This window comes from Elephas maximus, chromosome 17 (genome assembly GCF_024166365.1).
Source record: "Elephas maximus indicus isolate mEleMax1 chromosome 17, mEleMax1 primary haplotype, whole genome shotgun sequence".
Lineage (NCBI taxonomy): Eukaryota > Metazoa > Chordata > Mammalia > Proboscidea > Elephantidae > Elephas > Elephas maximus.
Window position 1 is genome coordinate 5,382,024 of NC_064835.1, and position 13,545 is coordinate 5,395,568.

The following is a 13,545-nucleotide window of genomic DNA, read 5'->3' on the forward strand; positions in this document are numbered from 1 at the left end:
GCAAGGACAGATGGCAAGGACCTTCCTCCAGAGCCAACAGAGAGGTAAAGACTTGCCCTGGAGCTGGCAACCTGAATGTGGACTCTAGCCTACTAGAATGTGAGAGAATAAACTTCTGTTTGTTAAAGCCATCCACTTGTGGTATTTCTGTTATAGCAGCACTAGATAACTAAGACAAAGTCCTAGAAGTCCTAAGAATTCTGAGAAAGGAGATGACAAGTCAGTGAGTACTCTGTGACAGTCTTACACCTCAATAAAAAGAATGGCATGATAGATAAGAAAATGTGTTGGTCTCTTTTGTCAACACTCCCATGTTATTAAAGACACTCACCCCTTAATTCTGAAAAGCAGTATTTATTACAAAGAAATATTACAGGGAAGTCTTCTTGATTCCTGCAAGGCCCAATATGGTGTTCCTACTCGACCAAAAATATCTCACATTTGCTCCCAAATTCTTTAGACTCTTGAAATCTCCTGGATTCTTTGGTCCAAGGCCAGAGTGGGCCTACATTTACAAGGTATACAGTTCCCAAAGGGCCAACGAAGCAACATGAAATATTGCTGTTCTACAGTTTCTTATTGGTGGATAGTGGCTAGAAAGTCAACAAATTGAGGTGCTTCACTCCACATCTTATCTTAACATCCAGTTCTGCAATAAAGCCTCATGCACGCCAGGAGGTGTTCTTACATAAAGTCAAACTTCCACGATATATTGGTTAACTAAAACCCATGGGCGATTCCAAGAAGTCTTTGAAGGAGTGATTGTCCCAAAAGAGGAATCCACATAGTCGAGACACGGCTTTCTTAGATGAAGCTATTTAATCTTAGCAAGGGCAGCTGCTCTTCTTTCCGTGTTCTGGAACAAGGAACGAATTAAAGCTTTCACCTCACTAGAGGAGAATGAAGCCGCTAGGGGCCCTTTTCCATCTGCCCACCTGCAAAACAAAAGATAAAATTTTATTTCCTATCACGTGTCTGAAGTATAAGCAAGATTTAAAAATTGCTTATCTGATCCCCAATGTTTCTTCACGTTAAATGGTAATAGCAAGTCAGGGCATCCTTGTTCCTCATGGGCCTCCCTTCAATACCTTTGACCTCTTCTGCTTATAGGCCACATTGGTATAAGCGCAGATAGAAGAGGAGACCAGGTTGGGAAGATGAAACTGTTCTCCTTCAATGCTATACTCACTAAGCCCTGTCTGAGCTTCATAATTATGATCACAGCCTCAAAAAACCACAGGAAACACTTAAAACTGACAAAGGATTGGTATTAAAAAAATACATAAAAGAACTCCCATAAATCAACAATGAGACAACAAACAATCCAGTAGAATAAATGGCAAAAAATATGAACAGGCATTTTACAAAAGAAGGAACATGAATGACCAATGAAAAGATACTCAACCTCATTTGAATCTGAGGAAATGCAAGTTAAAATTACAAAAAGCTACCATTTCACACCAACTACATTAGCAAAATTTTTAGTCTGATAATACCAAATGCTGGTGAGAATGAGATGCAACAGAGTAAACAAACTATGAAATATTTGTACAATGCAATATAATACAGCCATGAAATGAACTGCAGCTACACAAATCACTATAAATGAGTTTCAAAAACATTTAAAGCAAGTTACAAAAGAATTCATCTACAGAGTGTCCAAAAACAGGCAAGTCTAAACTTTATATTGTTTAGGGACGTGTACGTATATTATCATATGTATATTTACATGTAAATGTGGTAAAATTACAAAAGGAAATAAACACCACACAATTGAAGACAGTGGTTACCTCTGGTGGGGAGTATGAGAAGAGGGACACATAGGAGTCTTAAGAGGTCCTGGTGAAACCATTATTCTTAAGCTAGTAGTAGTTACATGGCTGTTCACTTTATTCTTTTTCTTTAAACCATCTATATATACTATATATACTGTACCATTTCTTATGTATATTTTACAATTTTAAAATATTTAAACTACACATAGCTGGAGGTCGTTTCTCCAGTAAAATAATTTATTTATTTACTTATATTTACTGAAAGCTCTTAGAAATCTTCCTAAGCAGGAAAAAAAAACCTGAGGGGATAGCCACTTTCTAATTTTTCAGATCATTCTTAGGCTGCTAAGAAGACCCTTCAACAGCAGAGAGAAAAATTCTTATTTTCAGCCCTCTGGAGCTTGTCACCTAAAGACATCCTTCTGACCCACTAAGAACTTATAAATTACAAATGAATAAATCAAAATTTTGCAATAAATGTCATTAGAGATATTTTGAAGAACTTTTTTTTCCAAGTAGAAATCTCATTTGCATTGCTTTGAGAACAAACGGGCAACATTTAGTGAGAACAACTCAGAAACATCTTGGCTGACTGGTCTAATCCAATGGACATGTGGACGGACTAAGCCAAGCTAAGGCAGGCAGACAAGCAGCTGCCACGATGGAAATGGGCCTTAAGAGCATCTTCTGAATAAAATTGCCTTTTCCCAACATATACACTGTGCTCTGATGACGGAGCTCCCTAGGCAAGGCATACATACTCGTCAATAATCTACCAAGACAATAGTGAACGCATTCATGGACGTGAACTAACCCACATCTACTCGTTTTGTGCCGTATTAATGACCCCCTGACACTCAGTAGATGATATAGCATACGCTGACTGACCACAGCGACATTAACTGATGGTGCCAGAAGAAAACAAGATCCACTATATTTAAGAAAAGATGGACCCTTTCTCGGTGAATAGTGCTTCATCTCTAAAGGAGTGAATTTTTGACATTCAATCCTTGTAGAAAAACGGCTGGTCAATCAGACAACAGCAGAGGGTTATCACTACATACAGACAAAACTAACTTCTCTGTTAACACGTCAAAGCCATTCTAAAAAGTGGGCAACAACTTCCACGCAGGGGTCAGAAGGCTGTACTTCTCGCAAACATCGGATCATTTGTACAGCATGCCAAAACATGTTCAAGGCCAAGACAATACGAAACGAGAAGTCTTTGTGATATCAACTGTGAGAAAATGGTAATGAGATCCTCACTATGATAGACCATGCAAAGGCCCCAACTACTGCTACTTAGTAACAAACTTTTTCCTGAGTAATATTAAGAAACTGAAGAAAGCATAGCCACCAATAGCACTATTCTTCTTTCATAGCTGTGGAGAGATAAACACCTCTATAAAGGGTTATGTACGCACCGATCCCCAATTTCTTGCAGGCTGGCTTGTAGCATCATCATCAGTTCTTTGAAAGACATCCATTTTGGCACATAGACTGGAACCTCTTCTTGGTATTTCTTGTTCTTGCTCTCTTCAGATAGAGGGGCAAACACTTGGGGTCCTTCATCCATCACTGTTTTGCATAAGGAATACAATCTATTCCCATCTTCAGTGGAGATGTCCTGGTTTTGCACAAAGGGAACACAGCAGAAGAGAAATGGGCCAGCTTAGTGGTAGGGACAGGGGAAATCTTTAGTGCATGCTGTCCAGGCAGGTCATCTACAGCAATGTTTCCAAACAATTTAGCACACCTTTCTAGACACTAGAATTCATCAGCTCTCTGACAATACTCCTAAAGCTAGAATGACATAAACTATGTCCCAACAGATTGTCAGTAATTCAGTAATTTAGTTTGCCTACATGAAAGAGCCCATTTCTCCAGGAGAATGTGGCACAGCTTGCTGCTAGGCAGGGAGTGTTATTACAAATAAGGGTTTAGGCAACCCATGCTTTAAAGCCATCGGCTGGCAGAGCCCAGGCAATTTTCCCATAGGATCGCACACATGACCCCAACTGCAGCAGTGTGCTGGAAAAGGGGCGCCGCACCGCACGAGGCTGCATTCACTTTACTAATTTAAATGACTACGTTCACTTGCAAAGTAAGTGGCTTCATACTTTACAGCATATCTCAGGACCACTGCCCAGCTTCCAACCTCTTCACTCATAATTTACAAAGATGCTAGGCTAAGAAGCAGGACAATCAATCCTACTTCCTTATTATTAGGAATGAAAAGCAGAGATTGCCAAGTTTCCAGCAAAATAGGATTAAAACAAAATTGAAAGAAAAAAAAAAACATGGTAAGTTAGGCATGAAACACGTACAACTTCTACCATCTGTTTTAACTAAAACTGAGCCTTTAACTTCACTTTCTAACTGAAGTAACAATCAGGACAAGAACTACATCTGAAGTCTGGTGAGGCGTTGAATGGCCCTTACCTCTAAGGCAGTGATTCTGCCAATGATCTCAGAAATTGCGGTATTGAGTAAAGTCCCCATAGCCTTGCAATATATATTCACTGGCAGGATGTCCTGCCACACAATCCCAAGTCTCTTTAGTTGGTGCAATACCTGTCAGAAGAATGGAGATATTTACATGGGAAAGAGTTTGTTGTAACTCAAATATTCCAAATTTACATTTATCATCTGTTTGTGTGTCGGGGGAAGGGGCGTTATGTAGAGTAACGTAAGTAATCAAGATGATATGCTTCTTGAATATCTAATCTTAGTGACATCACTGCTAGTTTTCATCCTGCAGATAGGAAAACCACAATGAAAAGATACAGCACTTAAGAGAAAGGGATACTAAGGTGAAAGCTAATTATTTAAAATTTCCCAAACCCAAGTTCATGAGTAAATTACTTGCTATGACAAACTTACTAGATAACTAGTCACACTACTGGGTAGATGGAAAGATAGCTTCTGTTGGCTTGGTGAGAAGGTACAGGAAAGGTCTTAAACATGACTGTAAAAGAAATCCAGATTTCTAGTAGGAGCTGTGGGGAATCAACTGAGATACCTTTTACATATTCTTTGCTGCCTTAAAAAAAAAAAAAAAAGGCCATTTAAGGATAGAGTACAAACTCCAGAGCGAGCAACAGCCTCCCACCTGCCGGATTGCTTTGCTTGCTGCAGAATAATTCTCTTCATCATCCATGTTTAAAAAGTTCCTAGCGCTTGATAATCTTTCCAGAAGTTCTCCTTTCTGTGCCCGCATTTGAGCCAAAAAACACTCTGTTCCTATGAAGGAAAAACAGTTAGAATAAAAAATTCTAAAAGCTGTTCAATTACACATTGCAAAACCAGGATGGAAGAGGAGAGGTATCTGTTCTATTTCAAAACAACTGCTAGATAACATCATAAAGCTCCCTTTTAGGTTACTAGAAAAAAAAATCTCTTCTAATATATTAGCCAGTCCCTTCAAGCCCACCCTTGGGATAATAAATAACTCTCTCCCAGAGTCAGAGTCAGCTAGAAAAACTACCTCTTTTTATAGAAGCAGCAGCTACTTATTGTTCTGATACATCTGGCATCACCTAAGGGAAAAGTAGGGAATCTCCAGTAAAGCTGGGTGCGGGGGGTGCTGTCTTGGGGTTTGGCAGAAGAACAAGCATCGATACTAGTGTGCTCTTACCAACAACGCTAACAGAGCTGTCACGATACAAATCTTATTCTACGTTATTCCCCGAACATAACTCTCACCTGGTGAAGTCACTGCACACCAGCAATGCAGTGTGGGACCTAATGTACCATGAGATCGTGTCGAGACAAAACAATGCTTCTGCAAAGACTGCACGCACATTATAAGATCAAATAACTGGGAACCCTGCAAACTAAATGCCCTCCCGCTCTAAGGTGCAGCTCAGGGCCACCACGTCTCTGACCTCTGCACACATAAATTACAAAGAAGCTAGCCTGAGAGACTGGATAATTTTCCTAAAAGTATCCTTTACCAAGTCTCCTGAAGCCAGGTACGAGATCCACGAACGTGGCAGTGCCATCGCAAAGAACAGGGGCAAGACGCAAACTGAACTGATGCCCAAGGGTCAGCAAGTGGTGAGCAACGTACATGCAGTTGTTGTGGTGGATGGCAGCCAGCTGAGGCAGTTTTTGAAGGTTCTCCCTAAGTCAGGAGGATAGGTAGGAAAGGAATTACCTGTTACTGAAGGTGGCACTGATGAAAAGTTACTAGTCCTCTAATGTATTTCCAGGCTTTGGTAATTATATGCTACATAAATGTGGTACACACAAGATTAAATCTCATCACTCCCACTCCCATTCAGAGTGAGGCTGTTCTGCCAGAATATGGCCTTATCCCGTAATGTATCCAATGATTAACAAAAAAAGAAAAAGTGAGGGAATTAAGACATCTACCTGGTTCGTCTCTTTGTTCTGCAAATCTAGCATAGCTGTTCATAATAATTCCTTTAAAATTTAACACTCCTAAGTCTGTAGAGATGCAGGACTTCCCCCTTCTCCAAATTCCTGTTTCACTTACATTATGAAGCACTTCATTATTTTCAAATTCACTAGTTTTTGATGCTAGCTACAGATTAGAGTCACCTGAGGAATTTTAAAATATACAGATGTTTGGGCTTCACCCCAAACAAATTAAATCACAACCTCTGGGAGTGAAGTCAGGGCATTTATAGTTTTTAAAATCATCCTAGGTAATTTTAATTTACATCCAGGATTAAAAACCGCTGCTCTAATTCTTCTACACATATTAGTCTACTCAGCTTTGGAAGAGATTGTGTCTTATATTTGTGTTATATACCCACTAGCAGGCAATCAAGTTAAAACTTTTTTTCCTAGTTTGCTGTTTCAGTGTCAGGCTAGGATGTACAAAGTCAGGAACCGGCAATCCAAGGCAGCTGTCCTCTCTCCTGGCTACACATCAAAATCACGTGCAGGGCTTTAAAAAAACACTGATGCCTGGGTCTTAGAGCTGACCTATCCACTAAAATCTCTAGGGGTAGGGTCTAGGCAAAGACACATATTTTTAAAGCTCCATAAGTGACTCTAATATACTGCCAAAGGTAAGAACCATAATCTAGGACAGTGGTTTCCAAAGTGTGGTCTCCTGACAAAGAACATTATCGTCACCCAGAAATTTATATAAAATATAGGACTCATCCCAGACCTACTGAATAGAACTGTTGGACACGGGGTCCAGCAATCTGTGTTTTAACAAGGCATCCAGGTGATTCTGATATACACTAAAGCTGTGAACCACAGGTCCAGGACAAAGTTCAAAGATCACACAAAGGGGAAAGAGAGGCAAATCCAACTCCTCATCAGTGAGGAAATGTTTTGAAGCCACAGCAGCTCCTGAGCCGACTATCTCTGAATCTTCAATGACACATCTGTCAGCTGACCCAAATATGTTACTCTCGTTCCCTTTACTTGACTAAGCAGAAAGTGAAATACGAATTTTAAACCAAAACAAAGAGAATGCAAATAAAAAATAATAAGGGTTCATGATAAATAAGCGCTCTTTTATACCAAAAATAACAGGTGGGCCTAGTTAAAAACATCTCAGTTGCTCACAAATCTAAGCTAAAATATACTTCAAATAATCAGCGTTTTTTCTTTGTGAGCAGAGTGCTTGGTGATAGGATAGTTCTGCTGGCATATTATCAAAAACACTTCTAAAAAAGTATCCAAAGCACCTAATTAGGATGACAGGGAGCGCTCCCGGAGGCTTCCAGTTCAAATAACTTTTCAGACTCATATTAAAAGAAACTTTTAAAAGCCAAGACAGTAGGTAAATACAGCCTAAGACAGCTAGGAATGGGGGCTAACCATACCCTACAGGGAAACGGCAATCCCTTGCGGTGTTAAGTGTGCAGAGCTGCGAACGCCAAAGGAAAATGTGCTTTGTTTACTGGATGCCAACATGGAGCGGTAGCCTTTTTGTTTTTTAACCAAGTAAAGTGAGGCAGTTCTGAAAATACCTAGCATTAAAAACAGGTTAAAATTCTTTTGAGTTTTTAAATTTGCTTCATCCACTATATTGCAAGATCATAGTACTCATATGAATTTATTAATAAATGACATTGCTCCTTCTATGTGTGCTTTAAAATAGTTTACTTAATTATTGTGTGAGTTTTAATAACCAAAATATCTTCGGTGAGAATATAAAATTACTGGTTTAAACTTGACTTACGAACATTTTAGACATACGGTTGTTGTACGGGAATGAGATACGGCGGCACTTACTTGTGATATGTTGGTACCACATCATGGAACAAATGGAAGATATTCCTTACCGAGCAGAAAAGCTGAACAGCACTAAGGGAAAACACAGATTTAACAGAAATGTATTGAGGAGATATTGAAAATGAGAAAAAAAATTCAAACTAAATGCACCTTTAATAAACTAAAACTACAGTTGCGGAGAACACTTGCCTTGGTTACTACACAGTTAATCTAGATAGAAATATATTCTCAACCAATATTTACTAACTACATTACCCTTCTTAAAACCTAGATCCATTAATAATTTTAAGAACAGCAGCACTCGACCCACTGCCTTTTTTCGATTTATCAGTGTGTGTTCCACCAGGACCCAGAGTATCCCTTTAGTAACAAATGGAGCTAAGCCTCAAGCAAATGTCACCTACTCGCTGGCGCACTCTGCAAAGGGCAAAGTATCAGTAAAGGCACTCGCTGGGTTCTTTTAGAATCAGTCTGACTTTCAGCTTTCACCTTTTCTCCTCCTCACCCCAATACAAGGAGATGAATCAACATTTCTAGGACAGAATTGAGCCCTCAAGTTTTTTGCCCTTTAAATCTGGCTTTAGAACACCTTAAATCTGGCTTTAGAACACATTAAAATGCACTTACAAAGAACAAATATAAGCCTTGCGTAGCTCACCTTTATGTAAAAAATATCTTAAAGTAGGTGCCCTGAATAAGTCCCAGGAACTCCACAAATACTTAGAAAAACAAGTCATGGTTACTATACACCAAAACACTGTTACTGGTTGATTACTGTGATACCTGATTCTTTTGTTCTAATTTTGCTGTACATATGTCGCTGTTTAAGGTCTGGTAATAGAGAAGAAAGTTGTAATGTAATTGTATTTTTGTTTGTCCTATTAAACTACTTTTAGTGGAAAGAATCCCCAAAGGCATATGCAATTTAAAAAAATACTGCTTGGTGTTCTATGTTCTCAAAAATTTTAAGAAATACTGCCCAATATCCCTAACTTCCTAGCCAGAATGGTCTGGTATATTTTGGGAGTATGCCTAGTGAAGAAATAGTCACTCCTGTATTTATTTTGTCAAATGAGTATACACTTCTTTTTATAAATATCCTACTGATAATTAAAACTGGACAGATTTATAAATGTAACGGTTAATGCCACGTAAGTATCTTGGTAGACATGTGCTTTCTAGAGCAGAATAAAGTTAAGGGGTTTGTTTGCACGTGGAGATAAAAATTGAAACTCTAGAAGCCCATCTGAACATGCAACATGATTAAGTCAAATCCTTACTGGACTGGTTTTCTATTATGAGAATGAGAAACGCAAAACTCCTACACAGAGATGCAAACTAAAGAGGTATAGATGTAAACCTGCTCTATAATCAACCTGGGCCACAGTCTGCCATTTTCTTCTCAATTTAGTCTAGGAGTAGGGAAGTTGCTTATTAAATAAAAACAGACTCAGCAGGAGATGCTGAACAGAGTTTAGGTACCCGGGTGCAATGTAAACTAGAAGAAATCATCTTGAAATGGTTTCTTTGGTATAGTCTGTTCTTTTCCTTCTACCTCTGGCTGCCCCCCAAATTATTATTGTTCTAAAAAATAAACATTTCAAATGTAAATTAATTAAAACCTGGATCTGAAAGAATGTTAGGCTAAAGAGCCAGAGCAGGCTGAAGCAGAGGGTGCAACTATTAATATTACCACCACTATTTTTTTTACCAATAATAATAAACAATTATTCATTTTTCATGTATTATCAACCAATTCAAATAAAAACTAAAAATTAAATAAATATTAAAGAGCTTTTTTGTTAAAAAGTGATAAACAACAATTTCTAATGTCAAAGAAACCCATCTGTCCATCCATGCACATGCTTCTACTTCTTATATCGAGGTCCAACATGTATATGTTATTGTAAATAAAAGCTAAAGATTAATATAAGTTTGTATGCTGTGCTATGTTTTTCTAGGGGGAAAAAAAAATGAACTAATGGGATTTTTTTTTTTTTTTTTTAAATGGGATAAGAAAACCCAAAGAATTCCAGCTAATTTTCTTAATACATGTCTAGTTTAGATATGCACTTAACAAAGTCACTGCCATTTTCAGACCACTCAGAATTCATACCATTGATCACTGCTGGTCGTCGCCTCTAGTAAAGTCTGGTAGGCGAGTTCCATTAATTTCTTCACAGACTCACTGATGCGGCACGTTGGCAAGGAAAAAGAATGTTGGTCCAGTGTATTTTCCGGCTCTAAATTTCTCACTTCACTGTACTGAGCTCTGGCCACTTTCTGTATGTCTAGCTTGTCATCCTCATCAGGACTGGGTAAGGCTGGCACACTTATCTTGGAATCAGGAGTAACCTAAGTTTCAAACACAGAAAATGCACGGTCTTCAGAATAATTTAAATGCAACACACAGAGAAGAATAAGACACTGGTTGCTCCCATGGATTAAGCTGTGGTTGTACAGAGTAATTTAAAGACCTGAGTCAATACGGCAATATTTTAATGATGGCCTAATCTCCAGAGAAAACACAAGAAATAAGCAATCCCCTTCACGATTCTTCAGAGCGCTCTTAATCTTCACTGAAATAGCTAAGCTGTGAAACTGGCCCAGGGTTTCAGGTAAATGAAAGAACCTTCAAAATTCTCCTCAAGATTAATCCAAAGGACTAACAGACCACAACCACCACAGCCCCCACCAGACGGAGTCCAGCACAACTAGGTGGTGCCCTGCTACCACCACTGACTGCTCTGACGGTGGTCACAATAGAGGGTCCCAGAAAGAACTGGAGAAAAATGCAGAACAAAATTCTAACTCACGACAACAACAAAAAAAAGACCAGACTTACTGGTCTGAGAGGGACTGGAGAAACCTCGAGAGTATGGCCCCCAGACACTCTTTTAGCTCAGCAATGAGGGATGAGTAACCATGACTTCAGTCACTCTTGAGGTTCAGCCTTCAGCCAAAGATTAGACAGGCCCATAAAACAAAACGAGACTAAAGGGGCACACCAGCCCAGGGGCAAGGACAAGAAGGCGGGAGGGGACAGGAAAGCTGGTAACAGGGAACCCAAGGTTAAGGGGGAGAGTGTTGACATGTCGTGGGGTTGGCAACCAACGTCACAAACCAATGTGTCTACTAATTGTTTAATGAGAAACTAGTTTGTTCTGTAAACCTTCATCTAAAGTACAATTAAAAAATAAATAAAATGTGAAAACAAAAAAAATTCTACTTCTTAGACTAAACTAGTAGATTATTACCCATACCCGTTGCTGTCAAGTCAATTCTGACTCAAAGTGACCCTACAGGACACAGCAGAACTGCCCCATAGGGTTTCCAAGGAGTGGCTGGTAGATTTGAACTGCAAACCTTTTGGTCAGCAGCCAAGCTCTTAATCACTGTGCCACCAGGGCTCCAAAATTGTTACAGACCACTATAATTTTGTTTCACTGTCCATATTATTAAACAAATTATTTCTCACCCGGCACAACTGTTATTGGCTGTGTCAAATAAAGAACTCAATTAGTTAGTCTAAGAAATAACTGATTCCTTTCCTTAAAAAAAAAAAAAAAACTCCAAACAAAACCAAAAAAGCCTCCGTAGAGCTTACACTAAATGAAAATTCTCACGGACTCGGTCAGAAGTAAATAAAAACACACTAGGCTGCAACTCTGAAAATATGACTGATATTTTTATCCTAACTTTTAAAAAAGTCATTTACCTTCTCAATTTTCTCATTACAAAATGAAGAAATTGGAGTGCAACAATGGTTTCCTGTTGTGCATAGGGTGGCTAGGAGTTGAAACCAACTCAAGAGCACCTAACGACAACAACAATGGTTTTCAAATCTTGCTTCTCAAAGATGCCTCAGAGGCCAAGAAAGGAGACTAAGCAGATAAGGCAATAGGTTCCCCACACCCACTGCAAGAAGAGCAGCTCTGTTCAGCACAAACTGCACCTCTATGGAAATTTTATGATGGAAAAAATTCCAAGTCTAATAAAAATGGTTAAGTCACCAGACTTGGTTTCCCAATCTGTAACGGTATAAGAATATCTACTTCATATGAGTCGGAATCGACTCGACAGCACTGTGTTTTTTTGGGTATGGCTTTTATGAAGATAAAATGAGAATAAAAATATCAGGCACCTGGTAGTCAAAAACTATAGCTAACATAACACCAATGAAGAAATGTAATTATAGAGATGATTTGGAAAATGTTAATGTTTATCTGAAAAAAATCACCAACTGAAAACCCTATGAAGTGCAGTTCTACTCAGACACAAATGGGGTCACGATGAGTCAGGGTCAACTCAATGGCAACTGTTTTTGTTTTGTTTTTTAATTCTAGGGCCTAGATGCCAAGAAAACCAAGTGAGAACCTAGAGCAATGGTTCTCATCCAGGGACAATTTTACCCCAGGGGGCATTTGGAGCCCTGGTGGCACAGTTGTTAAGAGTTTGACTGCTAACCAAAAGGTCAGCAGTTCAAATCCACCAGTCGCTCCTTGAAAACCCAATGGGGCAGTTCTACTCGGTCCTACAGGGTCACTATAGACAAAATCGACTCAACAGCAATGAGTCTGGATTGGTTTTAGGTGGCATTTGGCAATGTCTGGAGACATTTTTGATTGTCATAACTGGGAGAGGTGCTACTGGTATCTGGTGGGTAGAGGCCAGGGATGCTGCTAAACATCCTACAGGACAGCCCCCACAGCAAAGAATTATCTAGCCTAAAATTTGCATAGTGTTGCTGTTAAGAAACTATGATCTAGAAGAAGTTACTGGATTTGGGTATCTGGGAGAAATGCAGTTTTATAGAATATCAGAACTACTTGAGAACTCAGAGATTACCTACTTCAATTCTCTGATATTATAGAAAACAAAAATGAGGTTCAGAAAGGTTAAAGGATTTAGCCCGGAGTCATGAAGCAACCCAGTAATAACCCTGCTTACTTCAAGGGGTTGTGACAGAGATGAGTGAGATATGTATGTATTCATTTAACAAACATTTATTGAGCACTAAGTAGTATGTACCAGGTACTTCCTTGGTGCTGCAGAGACAACAAAACAAAAATCCCTGCCCTAGGAATGGCAGGAGGATAGGGAATGTGTGCCTAACTACTTTCATGAATAGCTCCCTCCTTTGCCATGAGACCAGAATTAGATGCCACCAAGCTACCATTACCGAACATTTTGATCAAAGATTCCATAGAAGAATCCTGATCAAAAGGGAGAAAATACAGAACAGAATTTCAAATTCTCACGGACTCCTGACTTTCTAGAGCCATGGAGGCTACATGAACTCCTGAAACTATCATCCTGAGAAAATTTTTAAACCTTAAACCAAAAATATCCCCTGAAGTCATCTTAAAACCAAACTATAGTTTAGCTTAACTAGTAAAGAATATCTGCCCTGAGTATTATGCTCTTTTAAGAACTCTCTATAAAGAATCAAACTGACAGCAGCAACTCAAGATTAGATAGGAACCTCAGGGGGCAGTGAGTTCATGTTAATGAGGGAGAAACAACTCAGCAAAGGAGGGGGAGA

General features: G+C 39.0%; 1 protein-coding gene across 1 annotated transcript in view; it reads right to left on the reverse strand.

Annotated features, from left to right (window-relative positions):
- Positions 1-344: 344 nt before the first annotated feature.
- Positions 345-13,545, reverse strand: part of ZW10 (zw10 kinetochore protein) — a 31,795-nt gene continuing 18,594 nt past the window's right edge. Inside the window, exons 10-16 of the mRNA XM_049856957.1 lie at positions 10,117-10,355; positions 8,001-8,072; positions 5,732-5,901; positions 4,888-5,018; positions 4,218-4,349; positions 3,200-3,402; positions 345-935 (exon numbers count right to left, since the gene is read on the reverse strand). Of these exons, the coding sequence (XP_049712914.1) occupies positions 815-935; positions 3,200-3,402; positions 4,218-4,349; positions 4,888-5,018; positions 5,732-5,901; positions 8,001-8,072; positions 10,117-10,355 (1,068 nt within the window). The 3' untranslated portion in view covers positions 345-814. The remainder of the gene's footprint in view (positions 936-3,199; positions 3,403-4,217; positions 4,350-4,887; positions 5,019-5,731; positions 5,902-8,000; positions 8,073-10,116; positions 10,356-13,545) is intronic.